This window comes from Hyaena hyaena, unplaced genomic scaffold (assembly GCF_003009895.1).
Source record: "Hyaena hyaena isolate Hyena2069 unplaced genomic scaffold, ASM300989v1 scaffold_158, whole genome shotgun sequence".
NCBI classification, from domain to species: Eukaryota; Metazoa; Chordata; class Mammalia; order Carnivora; family Hyaenidae; genus Hyaena; species Hyaena hyaena.
Genome location: NW_024080790.1, coordinates 1,835,441 through 1,862,427, shown reverse-complemented (window position 1 = coordinate 1,862,427; position 26,987 = coordinate 1,835,441). Strand labels below are relative to the sequence as shown.

General features: G+C 40.2%; 1 protein-coding gene and 1 long non-coding RNA gene across 8 annotated transcripts in view; one reads left to right on the top strand and one right to left on the bottom strand.

Moving 5' to 3' along the window:
* NFU1 (NFU1 iron-sulfur cluster scaffold) overlaps positions 1-19,937 on the bottom strand; it is a 30,568-nt gene extending 10,631 nt beyond the window's left edge. Inside the window, exons 1-4 of one of the 5 annotated variants that reach the window (XM_039239613.1) lie at positions 19,802-19,937; positions 16,182-16,282; positions 10,170-10,305; positions 3,058-3,124 (exon numbers count right to left, since the gene is read on the bottom strand). In XM_039239613.1, coding sequence (XP_039095544.1) covers positions 3,058-3,124; positions 10,170-10,305; positions 16,182-16,272 — 294 coding nt within the window. In that variant the 5' untranslated portion in view covers positions 16,273-16,282; positions 19,802-19,937. Of the gene's footprint in view, positions 1-3,057; positions 3,125-10,169; positions 10,306-16,181; positions 16,283-17,393; positions 17,414-18,211; positions 18,232-18,824; positions 18,976-19,801 lie in introns of those variants that run through there. The other 4 variants (XM_039239612.1, XM_039239614.1, XM_039239615.1 and 1 more) reach the window with 4 other exon arrangements.
* Positions 19,012-24,641, top strand: LOC120236678. 3 transcript variants are annotated; one of them, XR_005529733.1, is made up of 3 exons: positions 19,012-19,169; positions 19,593-19,763; positions 24,022-24,641. It is a non-coding gene; the product is annotated as an uncharacterized LOC120236678 (long non-coding RNA). The 3 variants fall into 3 exon arrangements; XR_005529735.1 differs by lacking the exon at positions 19,593-19,763; XR_005529734.1 differs by lacking the exons at positions 19,012-19,169; positions 19,593-19,763 and adding an exon at positions 20,003-20,086.
* The last annotated feature ends 2,346 nt before the right edge of the window (positions 24,642-26,987 follow it).

Below are 26,987 nucleotides of genomic sequence, written 5' to 3'. Positions count from 1 at the left end.
CAAAACATGGAAAGAACCTAAGCGTCCATCAATTGATGAATGGATCAAGAAGACGTGGTATATTTATACAATGGCAATGAGAAAGAATAAAATCTGGCCATTTGTAGCAACGTGGATGGAACTAGAGGGTGTTATGCTGAGCAAAATAAGTCAGGCAGAGAAGGACAAATACCATGTTTGCACATACAGGTAGATTAGGAGGAAGTTAACGGAGGACCATGCAGGAGAAGAAGGGGAAAAATAGTTGGGGAGAGGGAGGGAGGCAAACCTTGAGAGACTCTTGAATGCTGAGAACTGAGGGCTGATGGGAGTGGGGGGGGGGAGGGGGTGACGGGCATGGAGGAGGGCACTTGTTGGGATGAGCACTGGGTGTTAAATGTAAACCAACCTGACAATAAACTATTTAAGAAAAAAAAAAAAAAAGAAAAAATAACAGGCACCTGGCTGGCTCCATCAGTAGAGAATATGATTCTTGATCTTGGGGCTGTGAATTAAAGCCCCATGTTGGGCACAGAGTTTACTTTAAAAACAAAAAACAAAAAAACCCCTGAAATTATCAAAGTTATTTCAAAGGACAGAACAATAGAAAACTATTACTCTGCTAAAGAAATGTATGATTCAGGGGTGCCCTGGTGGCTCAGTCAGTTAAGCGTCCAACTTTAGCTCAGATCATGATTTCACGGTTCACGGGATCAAGGCCCATGTTGGGCTCTGTGCTGACAGCTCAGAGCCTGGGGCCTGCTTCAGATTCTGGTCTCCCTCTCTCTCTCTCTCTCTGCCCTGCCTCGGCTTGTGCTCTGTCTCTCTCTGTCGCTCAAAAATAAATGTTTAAAAGAAAAGAAAAGAAATGAATGATTCACTTTATTTTTTTTTTTAATTTTTTTAATGTTTTATTTATTTCTAGGAGAGAGAGAGAGAGAGACAGCGTGAGCAGGGGAGGGTCAGAGAGAGGGAGTCACAGACTCTGAAACAGGCTCCAGGCTCTGAGCTGGCAGTCAGCACAGAGCCCGATGCGGGGCTCGAACCCATGAACCGCGGGATCATGACCTAAGCGAAAGTCGGACGCTTAACCGACTAAGCCACCCAGGCGCCCCAATGAATGATTCACTTTAAATAAAGGGAAATAGGCAATAGCCAAAGTTATCAGGTAGATGAGATAGTCCATAATGAGAAAGGTGACTGAGAGAAAACAAATCTACTACTCTACCTACTAAATATCAATATATGCCCTAACTTAGATTAATTATTAGTTATGTCATTTCACTTACGGAAAAATAGCAGAGCTAGAGAAATTCCAAAACGAGTAACTAAATTATGAACAAAAAAGGAAATAAAAGATGACTTACCAAAATCAAATCAAAGAAAAAAAAACTCACATAATCACAGTTTTCATCTAAAAAATGTTTATATGCCATTGGCTGTACATAAAAGGACTTAAAAAAAACTTGTTAAAATAAATATTTACTTTGCCATTTATAAAATGAAGACAAGAATATCTAGTTCTAAGAATTAAGCTAGATAATATATATAAAGCACCTCTGCTATGTAAATGCCATATCAGACACATTGGAAATATTGAACAAAAGCTGGTCCTCCCGTAACCCTTAAAAAGTATCAAAGAAAGCAAATTAAAGAATAATAAAGATAGGCCAGATGTCTCTAAAACAGTAAAGACATGGGATCAGTCAACACAGATTTACTCACCACAATCCTTTTGACAGAAACCACTTAAAGCCTGAAAATTTAGTCTATGAAATCATATATCATTGTTTCATTCTACAAAAATTTCTCAAAGTGCATATTTTGTGCCAGGCATTGTTCTAGGTGAATTTAACAAGATAGACAATCTGTATCTTTAAGGAGTTTACATTCCAGTATAGGAAAGGCAGGTAATAAAATAAACCGAAAAAGAAAATGACTAAGTGATAAGGGCAGTGAAGACAATGAACAGGGTAATGAGTTCCTGGATGGATGATTACTTCAACTAATATGGTCAAGAAGGGGCTTTCTGAGAATGTAGAGCTACTAACACTTGAATGACAGGAATGACAGGAAAAAACATTTTACAATCAGGATATCTGCAAGAACAAATATGACCACTGGGATTGACACCACAGAGGAAAACCCTAATTCTCCTCCACACATGAACAGCTACAAAAGAATGCTGGACTATTTATTTGTACCAAGTCACTAACCCGGTCCACTGTTATCAATCAGTCCTATCAATACATCAAGAACTTAGAGCAATCGTTTCAAATTGCTTATGAAGAGTTAAAACTTTTGATGTTGACAAGATACTGAACAGTGATTAAGTTCAGTGCATACATATCAATGAACAGATCTAAAAGAATACATAGTTCAAATTTAAACAATTCATTTCTCATTAATCTAGTATACTTAAAAATGAAACTGCCTTTTCTAGCACATACCACTTCAGCTGTTGAAACAGGCAGCATATTAAACTGATTTTTTTTTTTTTTGACATTTAGAGGTGAACCAAGTGCTACAGAACTACACAGTGCAATGTTCATGTTATAGCAGGATGTACAATGTGGCAGATGCCATGATAAAAGAACCCATTTCGAATGGAGACACATATTCATTCTGTTGGTCAAATATATAAACATGTGCTTCGATTATTTTTCTTTTCTACTCTATCACTTTAAATTAAGAACTAGTAAAAATATCAAATCCATCAATAAAATTTCAACTATGAAAGAAAAAAAGATTAGTAAAAAATAATACTTGGAGCCTAAATTCTAGTTCTGCCCAGGTTGAGCCCTGGCCCTGCTGTAGGATAGATACATAATCCTGGACACAGCATTTAACCATCTGAAGCTAAAATTTTTCTCTTCTGAAAAACAACAGATTTGGATAATTTCAAATTGAAAATTCTATTTAATAATTAACTTGAGAAATGTGAGAGGTAAATTTAACTTGAGGTTTTTAATAACAATATGTATAAAATACATTAAGAAAGGAAATTCAGAAAGGGATGCTGGACTCAGAAAAAACTAAAAGAACGTCACACCTTATTTTATATAATCCTATGTTTACCTTTGTAACAGTGATGAAATCTGGTCCAAAAAAGACACTTTTTACTCCTTCAATCCTAAATAGTTGCCTGTGAATAAATAAAAAATAAGAGATAATAAAATGCTTTATTACAGAAAAGTTTAAACATATACAAAGGTAGAGAGAAAAGTAAAAGAACATTTTCATACCCATCACTAGCATCAACAATTCACAGCCAACAATTATCAATTCATGGTCAATCTTGTTCCATTCTCTTACCCTCTGATCTAGCAATCCCACTCTTAGGTATTTACCTAAGAGAAATGCAAATATGCTCCACAAAGATGTGTACATGTATCTTTATAGCAGCTTTATTTACAAAAGCCAAAAAAAAAAAATATCTGGAGACATCTATCTCTTAGTGAATAACCAAACAGACTGTGTGCACCTGTACAATGGAGTACTACTCAGCAATACAAAAGAACAGACTACTGGTACATACCAAAACAAAGAGGACTCTCAAAAGCATTAAGCTAAACGAAAGAAGACAGCCTGGGTGGTTCAGTTGGTTAAGCATCTGACATCGGCTCAGCTCACAGTCTCATGGTTCGTGAGTTTGAGCCCAATGTTGGGCTCCATGCTGATGGTACAGAGCCTGCCTGGGATTCTCCCTCTCCCTCCCCACCCCCACTCTGCTCTGTCCCCACCTGCACTCTCTCTCAAAATAAATAAACTTTAAAAACAATCTATAAATAAAATAAATGGGAAAAAAAGAAAAGAAGACAGAAGGAAGTCAAACACAAAAGACTATATGGTGCCATATATAAGAAACTCTAGAAAAGGTGAAACTGTGGTGACAGAAAGATCAATAGTCACCAGGATGATAGATGTGTGAACTAACTTTATTACGGTAAGCATTCTGCAATACACACGTATATCAAATCAGCACACTGTATAGTTAAATTTACACAATGTTTTATATCAATTATATCTTAACAAAGCTGGAATTCACTGCCATGAAACAAAATAGTTACTAGGGTATGGAAGTGAAACAAGAATGAATGCAAACAGAAATGAGGGATTTCTGCAGTGATGAAAATATCCTGTATCTTTTAGTGGTAGTTACGCAATTATATATATTTAAGAAAACTCTGGACTGTTCACTTAAAATTGGTGAATTTCATTTCATATAAATTATACCTCATAAAACTAATTTTTAAAATCCTCTAAGATAGGAGGAAGGGAGGATTATAATTTGAAAAGCTCCTACAAGGGATTTTGAAATGCACCTTCCTTCCCCAATCACTGATACATGTACCATACATACCCAGTATACACTCTAGAGCAATTTCCTTTTTCTTGTATCCCTTTTAAGGAATAAAAGCGGACATACTCCAAAAAAGGTTATAGTTTACCTTTTCTTTGTCTATCATTGAAAAAGTGTTACTGGAATTACTATTTTTTTAATGTTTATTTTCAAGAGAGCGTGAGCGAGCACATATGCGCAGGGGAGGGAGGGGCAGAGACAGAATTGCAAGTAGACTCCCTGCTGTCAGCACAGAACCAGATGCAGGGGCTAGAACTCACGAGATTATGACCTGAGCCAAAATCAAGAGTTGGACATTTAACTGACTGAGCCATCCCTTGGAATTAGTACTTTTAAATTATTTAAGAACTTGTCTGAAATGAGGTCACCTGGATGACGTCATCTATACAACCATTCAACATTACATTTATAAAAACTTACAAGATACTTGGTTGCATAGTTTGATCCAATAAACCCAAGCACAGACCTATAAGTATGTCCTTTGATTGGCTCTGTACATCTGCACTGTTAGCAAAGCTTTTTTCTTCAAATGAAAGGACTGTGCAAAAAATCAACCCAATCTTTGGGCCATGTTAGGGGAACTGCTTCAGGCAAGAGTTCATAGGTTCTGTCCCCAAAGAAAGAAAAAGCTGAAAAGGAGTTTCAAACATTATTATACATGCTTTGCCATTTAGGTTACTTTCTTTAGGACAATTCCAACTTCTACAATGTCCAGATTATGACACCCAGAACTGAGCACATATGCCAAATGTAGTCTGACTTACTCAGAGTTCAAAGACTGTAACCTCTCTTGAGCTGGACACGAGGACTCTGTGACTGACTGACTTTTTTGAGTACTGCATCATATCAACAGAAATTACTGAAAGTTAGATTCTTCTATCCCATAATTGTGCGATTCACTTAAAAAATTTAAGTAACAAGGCTTAATATTTGTTCCTGTTAGATTTTACCTTACTTGCTTTAACCTATCATTTTAGCCTAATGAAACTTCTTAAAAATTCCTCTGAATATTGCCACATAACATAGAAACAAGTCTTCCCATCTGGAAACTGATAGTTTTACCATTATTAATGTTGCTGACAGAGAGAAATATTGACTAAACATGGCAACTACAGAGATACTACAGATACTACAGGCCCTCTTACTTGTCTCTAGACAGATTTACACTCAACTTAAATTTCGTTGTCCCATCCGTTAGGATAGTGAGAAACAATTCAAATGCCTCTCTAAATTTGTGGGCCATCTGGATGTCCTCTTTGGAGAAGTGTCTGTTCATATCTTCTGCCCATTTCTTTACTGGGTTGTTTGTTTTTCGGGTGTGGAGTTTGGTGAGTTCCTTATAGATTCTGGATATTAACCTCTTATCTGATATGTCATTTGCAACTATCTTTTCCCATTCTTTTGGTTGCCTTTTAGTTTTTTGGTTTGTTTCCTTTTCTTTGCAGAAGCTTTTAATCTTGATGAGGTCCCAATAGTTTATTTTTGTTCTTGATTCCCTTGCTTTTGGGGATGTGTCAAGTAAGAAGTTGCTGCGATGGAGGTCAAGGAGGTTGTTTCCTGCTCTCTCCTCTAGGGTTTTGATAGTTTCCTGTCTCACGTTCAGGTCCCTTATCCATTTTGAGTTTATTTTTGTGTATGGTGTGAGAAAATGACCTAGTTTCATTCTTCTGCATGTTGCTGTCCAGTTCTCCCAACACCAATTGTTAAAGAGGCTGTCTTTTTTCCATTGGATATTCTTTCCTGCTTTGTCAAAGATTAGTTGGCTGTATACCTTTGGGTCCAGCTCTGAGTTTTCAATTCTATTCCATTAGTCTATGTGTCTATTTTTGTGCCAATACCAAACTGTCTTGATGATGACAGCTTTGTAGTAGAGGCTAAAGTCTGGGATGGTGATACCTCCCGTTTTGGTTTTCTTCTTCAATATTACTTTGACTATTCTGGAACTAGAGGGTGTTATGCTGAGCGAAATAAGTCAGGCAGAAAAGGACAAATATCATATGTTTGCACGTATAGGAGGATTAGGAAGAACTTAATGGAGGACCATGGGGGAGAAGAAGGGGAGAAATGGTGGGGGGAAGGGAGAGAGGCAAACCATGAGAGACTCTTGAATGCTGAGAACAAACTGAAGACTCATAGGTGTGTGTGTGGGGAGGGGGGAGATGGGCACAGAGGAGGGCACTTGTGGGGATGAGCACTGGGTGTTATATGGAAACCAACTGACAATAAACTATTTGTAAAAAACAAAAAAACAAAAAAAAAAATGCCTCTCTGAAGATACACTATCGTTCATTCATTTATTCAGTTACTAATTCAACAAGTATTTGAAAACTTGCTAAATGTCTGACACTGTACTAAGCACTGGAGATACAACGATGACAAGACAAACTGCTCTCTGCTTTCTGGAAGCTTACATTCTAGCAATGTAAACACTGCTACAGCAAAAATATTCCCTGTTAAAACAACAAAAACGAGATTGGTTTTGCTTGACTGAAGATAATAAATTCTGGGAATCCCGGAAATGAGCTACTTTCAAAAGACTAATTTGAAAAGGGCTTTTGCCAACTGAACATCTGACAGAAATAACTAATCTGTAAGTGAACAGAGTCTTCTTACTTTCATATTCTTTCTAAACACAAAATACATGAATTCATTCTTGATGTAAACATTTCAAACTATCTATCTAAAGTGACCATGACTCTGGACCACCCCTCCCCCAAATCCATTGTTACCAGTTGGGTGTACATTCTTCTAGAACTTTATGTTACTGTATTTTTGTTTTGTGGTTTTTATTCTTATATACATAATAATCATATTGTACTCACTGTTCTTTTTATTTAAAAATTTTTTTTAATGTTTATTGAGAAACAGAGAGAGACAGAGCATGAGCACGGGAAGGGCAGAGAGAGAGGAAGACACAGATTCTGAAGAAGGTTCCAGGCTCCGAGCTGTCAGCACAGAGCCCGACATGGGGCTCGTAGTCACAAACCGCAAGACCATGACCTGAGCCAAAGTCAGATGCTTAACCGACTGAGTCACCCAGGAGCCCCTCACTGTTTTTTTTTTTTTTTTTTTAATTTCTTAATGTTTATTTATTTTTGAGAGAGAGAGAGCTGAGCAGAGGAGAGAGAGAGAGGAAGACACAGAATCCAAATCAGGCTCCAGGCTCTGAGCATTAGCACAGAGCCCAACGCGGGGCTTGAATTCATGAACTGTGAGATCATGACCTGAGCCAAAGTGGGATGCTTAATCAACTGAGCCAGCCAGGTGCCCCTGTACTCACTGTTCTGCAACACGCTTTCTTCACTTAACTGTGTGTCTTAGAAGCCAGTCTGTGATAGTAAATGAGGGTTCTTCTCATCTTTTTTAATTATCTGCAGACTATGGATGCACAGTTTATTGAACGCTTCCTATTGATGAATATTTAGGTTGTTTCCAACTTGTTACCATTACCAACAAGGCTATAAGGAACACCACCTTGTATACATATGTGGATGTTCTCTAAAGCAGTGTTTTTCAAGTCCACTAGTTTCTTGGGAAATCAATTAGGTATTGAACGGGACTTTATCTACCATAATAAAAGAGAATAGAATAGAATAAAGAGAACAAGAAAGGAAATAAGAATGTATTACACACTGTCAGGATGAAAACTGTCCCATCGAATACTTGTGTGTAATCTATCTATATACGTGTGTGTATGTATGTACTAGGTTGTAATATAAAATGTTTCTTACTGTGGCCTGCATCAAAAAGTATGAAAAACAAATACTCTAAGGTAAACTATTAAGAAGTGGCATGTGTAGGGGCACCTGGGTGGCTCAGTCGGTTGAGCTCCGACTTCGGCTCAGGTCATGATCTCACAGTTCGTGGGTTCGAGCCCCACATCCGGCTCTGTGCTGACAGCTAGCTCAGAGCCTGGAGCCTGTTTCGGATTCTATATCTCCCTCTCTCTCTGACCCTCCCCTGCACACACTGCCTCTTTCTCTCTCTCTCAGAAATAAATAAAACAGTAAAAAATTAAAAAAAAAAAAGAAGTGGCATGTGTAGGTCAAAGGAAATGTACATTTTTATTAATGAGAAATTTAAAAAAAAACAGACCTGAGATAAGCATATTTCTGGCTCCCATAAATGAGACATATAAAACAACTGTGTGTACAGAAGTAGTTATCTAAGCTTTACTTTCCAAATATCCCCGGCAATCAGTACCAGACTTACGTTACCAAAAATTTCAATTGATGTGGGCTCTAATATTTTTTAATGTTTATTTATTTTGAGAGAAAGAAAGAGAGGAGCAGACAGAGAGAGGAAGAGAGAGAATCTCAAGCAGGCTCCACACTACCAGTGCAGAGCCTGACATGGGGCTTGATCCAAGGAACCGTGAAATCATGACCTGAGCCTAAATCAATCAGACACTTAACTGATTAAGCCACTCAGGCACCTCAGGACTACAGTATTTATTGTAACTTCTCTAGCTATCACTAAAAAGTTGTTCATTCCAATAATTTCATTGTTTGTCCTTCATCATCTGACATACATTTAACATGTCTTTAACTAGTGAATTTTATTTTTAAATGCTCATTTATTTATTTTGAGAGAGAGAGAGAGATCGTGGAGGAGGGGCAGAGAGAGAAAGGGACAGAGGACCTAAAGCGGGTTCTGTGCTGACAGCAGACAGTTCAATACAGGGCTCAAACTCAAAAACCATGAAATCATGATCTGAGCTGAAGTCAGCCACTTAACCAAATGAGCCACCCAAGCGCCCCTCTAGCGAATTTTAAAATGGTCTCCCACTGACTGGTCTTTAAAAAATCATGCCAAATCTGAGAACTATTATTTGTTATAGTTCTTTCTGAGTGGAATATTTTAGAAACTACTCCATTTTGAAACATCTAAAAATTCAGCTATCCTTAGGAAAAATGAATAAGTTTCAATGATTTTTATAAAGTTAAAAAAAAATTTTTTTTAATGTTTATTTTTGAGAAAGAGAGACAGAGTACGAGCAGGGGAGGGGCAGAGAGAACCGGAGACATAGCATCCAAAGCTGGATCCAGGCTCTGAGCTATCAGCACAGACCCTGATGCAGGGCTCAAACTCACAAACCGGGAGATCATGCCCTAAACTGAAGTCAAATCCTCAACCAAGCCACCCAGGCGCCCCTATAAACAGTTTTAAAGATTTAGAATGGAAATTTATCATATTATCATTTTGATAAAAAATTTTTTTTAAAGATCTATGTGTGTGACTAATTTTTTTTTTTTTTACAAATAGTTTATTGTCAAATTAGTTTCCACATAACACCCAGTGCTCATCCCCACAAGTGCCCTCCTCTATGCCCATCCCCCCTCCCCCCTACATCCATCAGTTCTCAGTTTTTGTCAGCATTCAAGAGTCTCTCATGGTTTGACTCTCTCCCTTTCCCCCACCATTTCCGCCCTTCTTCTCCCCCTTGGTCCTCTGTTAAGTTCCTCCTAATCCTCCTATACATGCAAACATATGATATTTGTCCTTCTCTGCCTGACTTATTTCACTCAGCATAACACCCTCAAGGTCCATCCATGTTGCTACCCATGGCCTTTGATAAAATTTTTTAAGTAAAAATATAAATTCTTATTTAATCATGATATAGATCTCTCAAATCCAACACTTTTCAGGAGAAGAATTTCCTAATATCACTATTGTTTTCCTTAATCTCTTAACTGAAAAGAAACTAAAGCATTCTTCATGTTGAAAACAGTGTAGTACACATAAAAAAGCAATCACCAAAAGAGGCTGCCTCACCCCCAAAGTCAATTATGTTTCTTGGTAAAGCCAATAAGAAATTGTAATATACCTAGCCAGAGGTGAGCGAAATGCTGCAGCTGGTGTTGGAAAATCCATGGTTCTTGTCTCAAGAACTGGTTTTCCTGGAATAAACTTTAAACTGTTGGGATTTGGGGTATCTTGTGTTTGAATAAACATGTATCTCACTAAAAGAGAAAAAAGAAAAAAGAATGTTATTCCAGAAAAAAACAATAGATAAGTTTATGGACTATGAAGTGCTCATTTTCAAAGAATCAAAAGAAGAAAAAAGAAAATAAATTTGCCCAGGCTGACAAAATAATTTTTAAAGACAACATTGAACTTTATCAATACAGAATAATTGCACTGAATTTTATATTAATACTGATTAGTTTTGCCACTCAACAGATTCTACCAATATCCTATTTAAAAAAAGATTTTTTTTTTTTTTTTTTTTTAACAAGGCAGAGAGAGATAGAGCATGAACAGAGGAAGGGGCAGAGAGCAGGAGACACAGAATCTGAAACAGGCTCCAGCCTCTGAACTGTCAGCACAGAGCCTGACACAGGGCTTGAATTCATGAACCGTGAATTCATGACCTGAGCCAAAGTTGGCCACTTAACCAACCGAGCCACCTAGGCACCCCAGCAATATCCTACTTTTAACTAGGAAGGCATATCATCATTCAAGAGTCTTAAATGTATTTTATTTGTTGACTTAGTACTAATGGCTATCACAATCATAAATCATCATCACCATGACATTAAAAACAGTAAAATGTTACATTTTCTTTTCAAAGTGCTTCCATTCTTTTATTTTAAAAAAATGTTTATTTTTTAAATATTTTCATATTTACTTATTTTTGAGAGAGAAAGGGAAAGAGACAAGAGTGGGAGAGGGAGAAGGGCAGAGAAAGAGGGAGACACAGAGTCCAAAGCAGGCTCCAGGCTCTGAGCTGTCTGCACAGATCCCCACTGCGGGCCTCTAACCCATGAACTGTGAGATCATAACCTGAGCCAAAGTCAGTTGCTCAACCAACTGAGCTACCCAAGAACCCCAATTTACTTGAGAGAGAGTACACGCATGTGCATGTATGCACACATGCAGCGGAGGGGCAGAGCAAGAGGGAAAGGAATCCCTAGCTGGACTGTGGAGCCAGATGTAGAGTTCAATCCAAGAAACCCTGAGATCATGACCTGAGCTGAAATCAAGATTCTGAGTGAGACACCCAGAAGTCTGGTTAACATCCTTTTAAAGACAAATTTATAATAGTAACTAATATTTATTGTGTGTGTACTTACTACACACAAGAGACAGGGCTGAGTGCTTTATATATATTTAAGCCTTTAACAATACTATGAAGAAACCCTATTACAGCAAAACCTTGGTTTGCAAGTATAATTCATTCTGGAAACATGCTTATAATCCAAAGCACTTGTATATCAAGGTGAATTTCCCCATAGAAATAATGGAAACTCAGATGATTCATTCCACAACCCAAAAATATTCATATAAAATGATTACAATACTTTAACATAATACAAAATAATAAAGAAAATACAAAAACCAAATTAACCTGCACTTACCTTTCAAACGTTCATGGCTGGTGTGAAGGAGAAGAGAGAGAGGAGGGTTATTGTGTAGGACAACTTTCACTCTCACTAACGAAATCACTGCTAGCTATTGGCTCAACAGATCTTTTCCTGCATGGAGGCCACTGTATATGCTCGCATGGATGTTGACTATAGTACAGTACTAATACACTCTTGTCATATATTGTATTTAATGTAACTGGCATTAAGGCAGCAGAGGAAAGGGTCTGTATCTGCAGGCAGCCTGACCTAGAATGAAGCAAAGCATTCCTAAGCTTACTCTTGTATGGAAACACAAAGGACTGTCCCTAGGTTCTCTGAAGTGACAGAAAATACACGAGCGCCAGTTATGGGCACCTCCCAACATTCTGAAAAATCACTGATTTCTGCCAAACACCACGGCCTGAGACTGAGCATCCTTGCATCGAAGATAACTCACAATCCCGCAGAGAGAGAGAGAGAGAGAGAGAGAGAGAGAGAGAGAGAGAGAGAGAGAAAGAGAGAGAGAGAGAGAGAGAAAGAAAGAGAGAGAGAGAGAGAGAGAGAAAAGAACCATTGGCTCAGTTGTGATCATGTGACGTCTGGCGTCATGTACTACTCATATTGCAAGACATGGCTTGTTTATCAAGTTAAAATGTATTAGAAATGTTTGCTCTTCTTGCAGAATACGCACAGAACAACTTACTCGCAATCCAAGGTTTTACCGTATTCCCATTTTACAAATGAAGAAACTGAAGCTTACAGTTAAGTAATTTGCCCAATGGTACAGTTGGTGACATTATAAATTATCATGTAAGTGAAAATCTGTGTGAATTACTTTCTGGAATATTTTTAACTTATCTTATAGGTTCTTTTTTGTTTCTTCTAAGGCCACGAATAGATTAAGAATGAATCCATTAAAGGAATAAAAAAATGAACAGAATCTTTGCTTTCCTACCTTGCTATCATAATAGCTTTTAGGACAAAAGATAGTACTGGGGTAAAACTACTAAATAAGCCCTGATTATTTATTATGAAAATAAACCTTTCAACCACAACAAAACAATTCTCATCTTAGAGCAGTGTAATGAAATAGCTGTTTCCTCTCTCTCTCAGAAATAAAAAAAAGAAAGAAAGAAAGAAAAAGAAATGAAATTTGGCAAAATAAGTGATTGGTATGGAAGTGTTGTTTTTACTCATTGTAAGAGAAGATTCTAATTTGACAGCTGAGAGTGGTTTTTGCACCTTGCCAAGTAGCCATCTAACTGACATTGCATGATTTCCCTGGTGAAGGAGACTGAAACTAAAACTCCCATACATTTTAAGTCACTGTCCTATAAAGATATCAGTTGGTGACTTGGTAACCAGGAAAATCCTAAAAAAAAGAGAAAAATTTTAAATGATAATCTCAGGAGCACCTGGGTGGCTCAGTCGGTTGAGCATCTAACTCTTGATTTCGGCTCAGGTCATAATCCCAGGGTTGTGGGATTGAGCCCGACATTGGGCTCCCTGGCTCTTTGTGGAGCACTGAATGTCTCTCTCATTCTCTCTCTCTTTCTTCTCTCTCATTCTTCTCTCTCTCTCCCCTACTCCTGCCCCTTTGCTCATGCTTTCTCTCTCTCAAATAAAAAAGAAGCAAAAATAAATTTTAAAAATAATAAAAATTAAAAAATAAATTTTAAAATTAAAAACAACAGCAAAAATAAAATAAAATGATAACCTCAAGGTCCTAATACTTTCTTCTTTTCTTTTTTTTTTTTTTTAATTTTAGAAAAAGAGAGAATGAGTAAGTGCAGGTGAGAAGGGCAGAGGGAAAGGGGAAGAGGAGGAGAGAGAGAGAGAGAGAGAAAAGTTGAGAGACTCTCAGGCAGGCTCCACACTCAGCAAGGAGACTGACTCGGGGCTCAATCCCATGACCCTGGGATCATGACCAAGCTGAAATCAAGAGCCAGAAACTCAACCAACTGAACCACTCAGGCACCCCAAAGTCTAAATACTTGATATCAAATACTTCAAACCAATAAATTCCTCTGAAAATCTATGTGACATGGGAACAATTTTTCAGATGGAACATTAAAGAATGGACTGCCAGGGCGCTTGGGTGGCTCAGTTGGTTAAGTGTCCAACTTAGGCTCAGGTCATGACCTAGAAGTTTGTGAGTTCAAGCCCTGCATCAGGTCTGTGCTGATAGCCTAGAGCCTGCTTCAGATTCTGTGTCTCCCTCTCTCTCTCTGCCTCTCCCCTGCTCACACTCTGTCTCTCTCTCAAAAATAAACAAACATTAAGGAAGGAAGGAAGAGGGAGAGGGAGGAAGGACTGTCACCAATTTCTATAAATGTAAGACAACAAGCTTCTTTTAACTTTGGTTATGACCAATCATTTCTTAAGACCTTTCTTAATAATTTATTGGTAACCAAAACCTCTGCACAAACTAAGCATTCTACCACAACATTTGAAGAACTAACTGTGGCATTTTTCTTTCTTTTCTCTCTCTTTCTTTTTTTAAAGTTTTTATTTTAGAGAGAGAAATGGAGAGTATGTGAGTGGGAGAGAGGGGCAGAGGAAAAGAGAGGGATAGAGAATCTCAAGCAGGCTCCATGCTCAGTTCAGAGTCCAACACGGGGCTCAATCCCATCACCCTGGGATCATGAGCCAAGTCAAAATCAAGAGCTGAACTCTCAACCGACTGAGCCACCAGGCACCCCTTTGCAGTTTTCTACTCAATCCATTTGTGTACAACTATACATGCAGAATGAAAAACTTTTAGAAATACTTGAAGGTAAAAACTGTAAATATGGGGTGCCTGACTGGCTCAGTCAGAAGAGCATGCAACTCTCGATTTCACGGTCATTCAACCCCCATGTTGGGAGTAGACGTTACTAAAAAAAATAAATAAAAACTTAAAAAAAACTATAAATGTAAAAGAAATTTAAGAGAGCATAATCTATATACACTTTCTGAAGTAGAAAATATATGACATCGCGACATAAACTTTCTCTTTTGACAATGAACAAAGCTTTTTCAAAGTAGTAATTTGACTAGGCATTAACAAAATCATTTCAATTATAGTCTAAACTGGATTTATCAGTATTTCAGAAATGATCCCCAGGTCCATCATCCAGAAAGACCCCCGTGAATGTGTCATAAGGGTTACAACAAAATGGACTGATGTAAAATAACTTTCCTATTATGCTTGGTACTAATAGGTAATAGACAGAAGCTCTTCCCAAACTCCAAAACTACAAATGTATGATGCTTAAAGTCAGTATCAAAGACTAAGATCAGTGGGTTTCCTATTTGAAAAGCCTGAGGACCACTGAATTCCACCCTACAAAATTTAAAAGTCCAATTAAAGTAGCTTAACATGCTGAGTAACTCACTATTTATGTCTAAATTTTCAATTTGTGAATCAAGAAGACATCCAAGTTCTCCTCCTCTTGCCCCAATATATAGGAGAGGTAAGGTCTCGATCTACCCAGATCCAGCTCATGTGGTTAGCCAGAGTCAGCTACCTGCCAGAGTATGGTCACACGGTGTTCAAGGTAGTGACACAATGGGAGAGGGCCCAAGGGCTGAATCCAAACTCTTACAGCTCCCCAAAGGCTTACACACACAAAGGCACACATTTCCACACAGACACACAGAGACAGCTCCCAAGGTTCCCCAGCCACATGACACTTGGTCACATTTCAATAATTTTCAAACCCCGTCTTCATTTGCTATTTCCAATACTAATAAGAAAAAAAAAAAAAAAAGCAAGTAACATCAACAAAATTATCAAGAAAGGCATAGTTAATTAATTTGGATGCAAAAAAAAGAAAAATTACATTGAAAGTACTACTTCCTAAAGCCTTGATGAAAGCTAGAAATTTACTGAATTTAGATGCGTTCTTGTCAAAATAAGGACAGTAGCTTAAAATACATATGATTTTTTGAAACAAACCCATTTATAACTTCTTTTTATAATATTTTCATTTCAGAAACCATTTCCTGGGGGTACCTGGGGGGCTCAGTCGGTTAAGCATCCGACTTCGGCTCAGATCATGATCTCACGGTTCGTGGGTTCGAGCCCCGCGTCGGGCTCTGTGCTGACAGCTAGCTCAGAGCCTGGAGCCTATCTTCGGATTCTGTGACTCCCTCTCTCTGTGACCCTCCCCTGCTCACACTGTATCTCTCTCTCTCTCAAAAGTAAATAACACATTTAAAAAAATAAAAAAATAAATAATTTCCTGAACAATGTTCCAGAAGATGTGTTATACAAGATACTGAGATTTCATAGATCTATTGGACACTGTGCTCAGGATTCTTGAAATCTAATGCCAAGGATATGTGTAACAGTCAAGTGTGAAATTATGATACAAAAAAATGCTATGTTCTTTTATGCATCTGAACAGAAAATTTACAAACTCTCATCCTTTATGATCCACAAAATTCTGAGTATAGTTTCATTAGTTTCTGAAATGTAATTTGTTGTAAAAGAGGTGAAATTTTACCTGTGTTACGTAAGGTTGCAGGCAGTGGGAAAAGTGGTCTTTGTACAAACTGATGCAGAGGCTGTTTTTTCATGGTGTATGGATTCATCATAGGACAGAATCTACATTTAAAAACAAACAAAAATAACATTTCAAGAAATAATCTTTTAAGCTCAGTTTCTATTTCTTATATACAAAAAAATGAAAATAACAACAAAGCTGAATTTTCATTCTTCATTTACATTATTTCCCCTTTTTTAGGCAAGCAATATCTGCAAACAATTTAAAAACATGAGCTCAAATGGGAATTTATAGCCTTGATAATTTAGTGTACACAGAATTGCGTGATATCCAGTGTAAGAAACAGAAATGCAACTACATTTGTGATTTATAACCTGGATTCCCAGACTCTTAGCTATGCATGAAGGATGCAAAGAACTACCAACTGTTTTTTTCCTTCTTTTCAAATTTTAAAAAACTAGGTGATAAGAGTCACATGGTTCAAAATTCAAAGAGAACTAAAGTAAATACTATGAAATCTCCCTCCCTTTTCTTTCTCTAACATCATGCTTTCCTGGAAAGAGAGAATCAATATTACCTGTTTTGAAACAGACAGGATTTCAATACTTCAAAAAGTCTAACAGAAAATGTACTATTCTCTTCCAAACTGCTAAAGCAGCCAATAATCTATAAATGCTTTCTTTTAAGTTTACCTATTTATTTTGAGAGAGAGACAGAATACCAACAGTCTCCAGCTTTCATTGCAAAGCCCAACGTGGGGCTCGATCCCACAAACTGTGAGATCATGACATGAGCCAAAATCAAGAGTTGGACGTTTAACGCATGGAGCCACCCAGGTACCACTATATATGCTTTTAGATTGGAAACCTCTTAAGCCAGTGTTTGTAACTTTGGTTATTTCTCTGTGATAGAGAAGTATACACAGGTTATTTTGTGTAATATATTACACAAAAAATATTGGCTATTTTTTCATGGTTTTAACAAATTAAAAATGAAGGGAGAAGGGAAAAAACAACAACAACAAAAAAACAGAAAAGGAAAAAAACTTTAGTAAAAATTTTTAGTATCTGACACAAGTTACTTGAAAATCCAGTTTACTTCAGAATACAATTACTATCTTCACAATTTTCACTTCACAGCAGTTGCTAAAGAATTTAAAATATATAATCACTTAAAAATATTTTCTCTGATTATTTTTATCTGCAAACTCACTAAGGGAAGGGGTGTCTTCATTTCTGTGCCCCTCAGCAGCTAGCACGATGGATGGCCTCGGTTCTAAAATTAATATTCACAGTTACCTCAAGGATTGAGCCAAAAAAGGGTCCAGATAAACCGTGTAAAGTGCGGAAATCAGTGCCACGCCTTGTAGTTAAGAGTTCAATAAATGTTAGCTAACGCTATTATTATGTGATAGGTGCCCAGTTAATTACTGAATGAGGTTTAAGAGGTGAAAACATTATTATCCATAGCTTACTGCCTAAATCTTGACTACACTGAAATATGGGAATACACTGATGACAAATATTCTTGTCCCTTAGGCGCAGAGAAAAGGCAACAGAATGGACAGATACTGTGACGCAGCTGGACTTAAAATGACAAAATAGTAAAAGTGAGGGGGCGCCTGGCTGGCTCAGTAGGTTGAGCCACCAACTACCCTTGATTTGGACTTAGTTCATGATCTCCAGGTTCCTGAGATGGAGCCCAGTGCCTACCCAGTGCCCGTCTCTGCACTGGCAGCATGAAGCCTTGGGATTCTCCCCCTCTCTCTGTCCCTCCCCCCATCTCATATACACTAGAGATTTCTCTCTCAAAATAAATAAACTTACAAAAAATAATAAAGGTAAGTTCAATTATTCCAGTAAGACATCTACCCAGACAGCACAGGGGACAGGAGGTGACCAACAAATCTTTCAGCAAACTTAATACATTTAAATTTCAAGGGCATCATTAGCACTAAAATCCCTAGGTTCACCAGGTGAAATCTTGTAGGCCCTTTTGCTCCAGTAGCAAAATCAGGGTCCAACACCTACTTGAGTCATCAATTCTTTTCATCTAACCAACGTTGACAGATGTCACTGGAAGGCCAAACTCAAAGGCAGGTTGCACAAAATGGTAAAAAAAAAAAAAAAAAAAAAGAAGAAGAAGGGAAGAGAGTGCGTCCAGGTGATAGGGAGGAAATCTAGGGGTCTGGAGTGTCATCAGAGTTCATCCCTTGGAAGCTGTATGACCTTATACAGGTCACGTCCCCTTTTCTGGGCCTACTGAGAAAATGAAGTGTTCTCTCCAATTCTGTAGATATTTTGACTTGTGTTTAAAAGGCAGAGGGAATGCATACGATGGAAGGCCTGGAGGGGGCCACACTGATGTTTGAAAGAGCTCGTCCGTGGGGGTCTCTGCTGCCAGTCTTTGCGGGTCTCCCCACCGCAGGGATTCAGGCGCCGGGTTTCGAGGCTGGGACCCGGCGCTGCAGATCCCGCCCGAATTGGGGACACAGAGCCGCCTCACCTACAGGCGCCCACCTCGGGGCGAAACCCCCAACTGCGGCAACGCGGGCGCACCCGAAGGCTCGGTCAGGGGCACTTCTCCCCACCCCGCTGCGGGGGCAGCGACCGCTCCGCTGGTTAACTAAACCCAGCGGCATGCCTGTGCGGAGCTCCTGGCTCGTCACCTACCGCCTACACAGCGCTGCGGCCGCAGCCGCAGCTCCCCAGCCCGGCCGGGCCGCCGCTGCCATCTTAGTCCGAGTGCGCAGCCAGTGGGGCCGCTCTCCCCATGCGCCGAGTGGCGGAAGCCCCGCGCAGGCGCAGGCGCAGGCAGGCCAGGAGCCGGCCAGGCTCCGTGGAGAGCGTACCCTGCCGGCCGCGGGCGGTGCTGCTGCGGATGGGCCGGGGAACCTTAAGCCCGGATCCCGGGAACCATTGCCCAACCACAGATAAGCCCGGACCAGGGCCGGGTGAAGCCCCCGAGACGCTTGCGCAGGAGCCCTAGGTAAGGCATCCAGGACTCAGCGCACATGCGCGGAGCAGTGCTTCGCTTTTCCTTCTGGATGGGTGTAATGCCTACGTTACCATGTCGTTCTCCACTCCTAAACCTGCCCTATTGCCATTTGTAGGATCCTGCCCACCCTCCAGGTGCAGATCAATGATTGCGTCAAAAGACTCCCCTCGAAAGAGTCAGCCTTCAGCGAGATGCCTGCTCTTCTCCCCTAGGGTGCGGTTGGTTCTTTTATCCTTCTGTTAGGCTGGGCTTATAGACCCGGTCATCTTGGACCAATCCCCACAGAGAACTCACCTACTGCGGTGCTGCCCTTTGCTTTATAGACAGGAGTATGTGACTAGCTCCCAGAGCCAAGTGCAAAAGCCTATTAACTACTCTTCCAGAACTTTCCATGAGTATTTTCGCTTTCTCTAGGACAAAAGTTCTCAAGATGTAACTGGGGGCAACAACAGATGGGAACACATTGGAAATCCAAATTAACAGGCCCCACAGCAAACCTACTGAATCACAGTCTCTGGAGGTGGGGTCCAGTAATCTGTTTTAACAGGACCTTCTTCTAAAATTTGAGAGCCACTGGTCTAGAAGGTAAGCACAGTACTGGTTTCTGGATAGAAACAACACACCTGTTGTTGGACAGATTAAAGCCACACCCGCGATATTGGTTTCTATGGTCCAGACAAGCATCCGAGACGGTGGATGGAACTGCAGGCCTGCGGCCCTTGTGGGCTTGGGCACCCAGCAGGCTGTGCCTCCTTTCCACAGTTTACGTTCTGGAGGCCACACGTTGGCTTCCAACGACTGTTTCCTCGCGGACCATTCTAGACCTCAGTGCAGCCCAAGGCTTGCCCCCTTACTCTCTTTTAGATCCTAGATGAAATGTGACTTTTCCACTAAGGAACAGGATCTGGGTAGGGAACAATTTTTCTTCTCTGTTTTTAATTTCCTCTCTTATCGGTTCCTTCCCAAAAGAATACTCCTGCCTTGCCCCAAAACTCCCTCCAGCCACCATTCTCTCTTTTCTTTGTAAAACACTTTGTAAAAAAGTTGTCTACACTTTTAATCTCTAGTTTTTCACCTCTTACTACTCAAACCACTGAAACCACGTTTTTGTGTACTACTGTTCCCTTCTCCCCCCTCCCTCCGCCCCCACTCTGGCTGCCCTAGTCAAGACTGCTCACACCATCCGTGTTGCTATACCTTCTCTGTTATTACCTTTAATAACCCTTCTCTGTTATTTCCTTTCTTGACCCCTGAAACATCCAATGCTGAAGATTTCACCCTCCTTTTTTTTTTATTTTATTTTATTTTTATTTTTTTATTTTTTTTTACAAATAGTTTATTGTCAAATTAGTTTCTACATAACACTCAGTGCTCATCCCCAAAGTGCCCTCCTCCATGCCCATCCCCCCCTCCCCCCCACATCCATCAGTCCTCAGTTTTTGTCAGCATTCAAGAGTCTCTCATGGTTTGCCTCTCTCCCTTTCCCCCACCATTTCCGCCCTTCTTCTCCCCCTTGTTCCTCCGTCAAGTTCCTCCTAATCCTCCTATACGTGCAAACATATGATATTTGTCCTTCTCTGCCTGACTTATTTCGCTCAGCATAACACCCTCAAGGTCCATCCATGTTGCTACACATGGCCAGATTTCATTCTTTCTCATTGCCATGCAGTATTCCATGGTATAGATAAACCACATCTTCTTGATCCATTCATCTGTTGATGGACATTTAGGCTCTTTCCATGTTTTAGCTATTGTGGAGAGTGCTGCTATGAACATTGGGGTCCATGTGCTCCTATGCCTCAGCATTTCTGTATCCCTTGGGTAAATTCCTAGCAGTGCTATTGCTGGGTCATAAGGGAGTTCTATTGTTAGTTTCCTGAGGAACCTCCACACTGTTTTCCAGAGGGGCTGTACCAGTTTACATTCCCACCAACAGTGTAGGAGGGTGCCCGTTTCTCCACATCCTCGCCAGCATCTAGAGTTCTCTGATTTGCTCATTTTAGCCACTCTGACTGGCGTGAGGTGGTATCTCAGTGTGGTTTTGATTTGTATTTCCCTGATGAGGAGGGATGCTGAGCATCGTTTCATGTGTCTGTTGGCCATCTGGATGTCCTCTTTGGAGAAGTGTCTGTTCATGTCTTCTGCCCATTTCTTCACTGGGTTGTTTGTTTTTCGGGCGTGTAGTTTGGTGAGTTCCTTATAGATTCTGGATATTAACCCTTTATCTGATATGTCATTTGCAACTATCTTTTCCCATTCCGTTGGTTGCCTATTAATTTTCTGGGTTGTTTCCTTGGCTGTGCAGAAGCTTTTAATCTTTATGAGGTCCCAACAGTTTATTTTTGCTCTTGATTCCCTTGCTTTTGGGGATGTGTCAAGTATGAAGTTGCTGCGGTGGAGGTCAAGGAGGTTGTTTCCTGCTTTCTCCTCTAGGGTGTTGATAGTTTCCTGTCTCACGTTCAGGTCCTTGATCCATTTTGAGTTTATTTTTGTGCATGTTCACCCTCCTTTTAATAATCTTCCTTGGTACACAACTTTAATGGTTCCTCCTCGGTCTCCTGTTGCAAGGTTTCAGCTGCCAACCTCTTAAATGTTAGTGCTTTTTGGGACCTCCTTCCAGGCACTTTTCTTTCCCTGTTCTTTTGTGATGGAAAACTTCAGGGAGTTTATACCAGGTAGCATTTCCATCAGCCGTAAGAATATGTGCTTCTTTCCTTACAAAAACTGGATTAAAAAAAAGAAAGACAACTTCACCCAGTATTGGTTATTTACATTAATGACTTGGTGAAAAATAAAACAGGTTAGAAACATTGCATAGAGTATGATCCCATCTATGTAAAATTGTATACATATTTGCATAGAGGTGCCAGCTTCCTCTCTTTTTCCCTTTCCCTGGCTGTTTTCAGTTCCTTACTATGCCAGATTATTCCCCACCGCAGGGCCTTTGCACAAATTGTTCCCTATGTGGGGAATGCCTCCCCCCCCCACCTTTCCTTTTCCTTTTCCCCTCCTTTTTTCTTGAATCCCTTGTATTAATTCCCCCACGTCTGAATATAAGGTAGGGATATTCTCCTTAAATATCCTACCTTAGGTGGCCTTTCCTCACACTTCCTTTCATCCCCATTGAAATAGTCTCCTCTATTCTCTCTCAACATACCCTCTCCTTTTCCTTCATAGTGCATTGTCACAACTTAAAATTATGGATTTGGGTATTGATTTTTCCAATGATACTTCTCCTTGCTATGTCCTAAGCTTTATGAGTAACATGCCTGTCTCTTTACTCTTGTGCCCCAGCACCTAGTATAATACCTGGCACATCATAGGTGGTCAAAAAAGAATTAGTTAGGTGAATGAATGTAGTCACCTGAACCCTTTGTCAAATCCAATACACTCGTTCAGTCTGGGTGATGACTGTGCAGACAGCAGAAAGAAGGGGCCTAGCCTCATTCACCCCTTACCTGGTGCCATGCCAAAGGCAGGGGGTAGCATCTATGGAGAGGATTGTGACCACTGGCACATGAAACTGGGGACAGCAGCCAGGTGGACAATTTGGGAGCAGATGTGAAACAGTCTTTATTTTTTCCTCAAATATACTAGAGGGAGGTATATTTACTCGTTCACCACTTATTCAGTAACTATTTTTTAAGAATGAAACTTGCCATTTCAATGACATGGATGGAGCTAAGGAGTATAATGCTAAGTGAAGTAAGTCAGTCAGAGAAAGACAGATACCATACGATTTCACTTATATGTGGAATTTAAGAAACAAAACAAACAAAGGGAAAAAAAATAAGAGTGAGGGAAATGAGACAGACTGTTACTTATAGAGAACTGATGGTTACCAGAAGTGGGGGGGATGGCTTAAATAAGCGATGGGGATTGAGGAGTGCACTTGTCATGATGAGCACAGGGTTATGTATGGAAGTGTTGAATCACTATATTGTACACCTGAAACTAATATAATGCTGTATGTTAACTGGAATTAAAATTATGCCATATTATTCCCCACTTTTGAAACTGACTGAAACTTTTGAAAATGATTAAAAAATAACTTTTAAAAATGTTTATTTTTTGAGAGAGACAGAGAGACAGAGCATGGGCAGGGGAGGAGCAGAGAGAGAGGGAGACACAGAATCAGAAACAGGCTCTAGGCTCTGAGCTGTCAACACAGAGCCTGATGCAGGACCTGAACGGAAACAAACTCAACTCGAATTGCAAGATCATGACCTGAGCTGAAGTTGGATGCTTAACCAACTGAGCCACCCAGGTGCAACCCGAAGTAACTATTTTTAAAATAATTAATTTATTTTTAAAACTCAAGTACATTTAACATGCATTATATTGGTTTCAAGTGTACAGTGTAGTGATTCAGCAGTTTTATACATCACTCAGTGTTCATTATGATAGACATACTCTTAATCTCCTTCACCTATTTCACCCACCCCCCACCCACCTCCCCTCTGGCAACCAGCAGTTTGTTCTCTATATTCAAGAGCCTATTTTTTGTTTGTCTCTTTTTCCCTTGTTCACTTGTTTTCTTTCAATAACCACTGAATGCTTTCTCGATAACGGTGCCAGGCACTATGCTTTGTACTAGGGATTGAGGCAGACAATGCTAGATACCTTCCAATATTCACTTTCCCCTTCTTTGCTAGCCAACACTGACTTTGCTTAGGTGGCAATGTGTCCAATCTAATGATGATGATGATGATAATGATGATGATGATGATAGTAATAATAATAATAATTCTAACCTGTCTTGTCATGTGGCACAGTTCCACCCAATGAGACAGGTGTGGAAGACGCCAGAAATGTCTGAAAAGGTTTTGCTTTCCTGCCATAGGTGCTGGCCCTTCGTCCTGCTTGCATGGGGTGGGAATACTGGAGTCAAGGCAGCCATGCTTCGGCCATGACGTCCCTGAGGAAATGAGCCAACAACTACCAGTAACCATCTTCTTCCATGAGAAGATAATTGGCCACAATTTTGCTGATGCCACTGGTTAATCGGGTCTCCTGTTACTTGCAAATGATCAAAATCCTTGGTATGAGGATAAAAAGATGCACAGAACAATTCCTGGTCTCGGAACTCCTAGAGGAGAGACGTGTAAATCCGGGAAGGCAGCCCTGGGGAACAAAGTGCTACCCAAGGGCTATGTTGAGGGCCCACTGGTGGCAGGTAAGAGAAGTGAATGATGATTTTTCTGGGTGACAGGAGAGCGGGAAGAAGGCTTCACATAAGAGGAACTGCTTGTGTTGACTGTTTAAAGAAAAATAAGCGTTAAGATGTTCCTGCCATGGACGGCGGTACAGACCTAGACCACAGGCACCAAGTCCTGGTTCCGTTGCTCACACTGGTCTCACTAGACCGTGAACTGCACACAGCCACGCCAAGTTTATCTTCTTGATTTTGTTCCCAGTGTCTGGCATTTAAGAGAGGCTCAAAATATACTTGCTGAATTGAAACCTCTCTGAAGTCCCATAGTCATCTTCTACCATATTTTATTCATTAATATGCTAATTATTTAGAGTCATCTACTCCCCCTAGAAAGTATACCACACAAGGGTGCCTACCTTGTAACTAAGGTATCTCACCTGCTGAGAACAATGCCTGGCACACAGGAAGTACTCAATCAATACTTGTTGAGTGAATGAGCCCTAACTTTTATGACCTGTGAAATGTGGATAACAATATCAAAAATGGTTGTTGAGTGGATGAGAGAAAATTGCATTTCAGGTGCCTTGCACTGAGCTTGTCACATGGGTAAGCTATAACGATGCTGTTGTCTTCTCCTGTAAAACTCTGGGACCCATTCCTGACATGTCTACAAGCGGCAACACCTGAGGTCAGCAGCCTAGTCTGTTCTTCCTAGAACTGAGACAGGTTTGAGAATTTCTAGGGGCCAATGGGACAAGTTCCAGCAGATAAATGTTTGCCTGAGGCATTGAAAAGCCTGCCAGGAAAGAATTCCTCTCTGGGAAGAAGTCAGTATTCAAAAGTCTAATTCATGGGGCGCTTGGGTGGCTCAGTTGGTTAAGCATCTGACTCTTAATTTCGGCTCAAGTCATGATCTCACAGTTCGTGGGATCAAGCCCCACGTTCTCTCTCTGCCTCTCTCTCTGCCCCTCTCCACTAGTGCTCTCTCTTTCTGTATCTGTCTCTCTCTCTCTCAAAATAAATAAATGTTTTAAAAAAAAAAGTTTGATTCAAGATCAATGACCCTTGCTGCTCAGACTTTCTTTGGCCCAACACCCATGGACACTGCCTGAGGCCTGGGAAGGGGACTTGAAACCAGGGTGACACGCAAAATAAGAGAGCTGCTTTGTTAAAACATCCAAGACTATCTAAGACCGTGTGAGCCCTGAGCCCTGGGTCATCCCACTTTATTAGAAGGCCACAGCAGCCGGTCTGGACAGGAGAAGGCGGAGGATTTTACATGGTGGATGCCTTGACCTTCTGGGACTGATTTGGCAGCAAGTTGCAGAGCAGTTGAAGTAAATATGTAAATGATAGAAGAACAGTATCTGTTCCAAGCACAGGTGATCCCAGGAATAGCTGGAAAGAGATGCAGATCATTAGAGTTTCTACAGAGATGGGGGACAGAGAAATATTGTAATGCGACTGTTTTTACCCAGAGATCGATTAAAGTCTCAAGAAATATTAAAGAGGTAACAAAAGAGATAATGCCACCTCCCCCCCTCTCCTCTTCCTTCTTTTTAGAGATAATACCTTCTAATTATCACTCTAATTACATGTAGTTCTCTCTACACTCTTTGGTTTGTTGGTTAAGAGAAAAAATTCTGTTCCTATTTCTTAAATATTCTAGAATAAACATTTTATTTTTTAATGTTTACTTATTTTGAGAAGGTGGGGGAGGAGCACAGATAGAAAGAGAGACTCACCAGCAGGCATGTCTCTCGAACCATGAGATCATGACCTGAGCCAAAATTGAGAGTTGGATGCTTACCTGACTGAGCCACCCAGGCGCCCCTGGGATAAACATTTTAAAGTAAAAGTCCTACTACTTTCAAATTTCCACACATCACTATACAAGTCTTGGAATTCCTCTGCTATTTTATGCTCCCAGGCTTCTACCAACAACCACCAAAACCTTGGCTTCCTTCATCATACTTCACTGTCTGCTTTCACCCCCAAAGCCAGAAAAGTGTCCTCAGATTGAGATCTATGAGGAAGAGAAGACATGTGGTCATTTGGGTTTATTACTGTGTGTATGTAGCCAGAGGAGTTTGGCTTCTGGCCATGCAGGGTGTGCCCTGTATCATAACCCTAGGAGCCACAGTAACACAGGCCACAGTGTGAATCATATCCCCTGAAGTTGCACCGTCATAGCTCTGTGTCACAGGGTATGGTCTGGGACTTTTCCTGTTTTAGAGTTTTGGCTAAAGCCTCAAAGTCAAGGACATTGAGTGATTAGGACTCTGAAAGTGATTAGAGGCAACACTGTGGGTTTCCTAAAAGATGTAGAAAAATGGTGACCACCCCCCTCAACCCATCCTGGCTACATAAGACAGACCAACTGAAAATCATATTTTATTTATTTATTCTAAACATATTTTGGGGGGGGCCTGGGTGGCTTAGTCGGTTAAGCGTCCGACTTCGGCTTAGGTCATGATCTCACATTTCGTGGGTTTGAGCCCCACGTCGGGCTCTGTGCTGACAGCTAGCTCAGAGCCTGGAGCTTGTATTCAGATTCTGTGTCTCCCTCTCTCTCTGACCCTCCCCTGCTCATGGTGTCTCTATCTCTGCCTCAAAAATAAATAAAACATTAAAAAATTTAAAAATAAAAACAC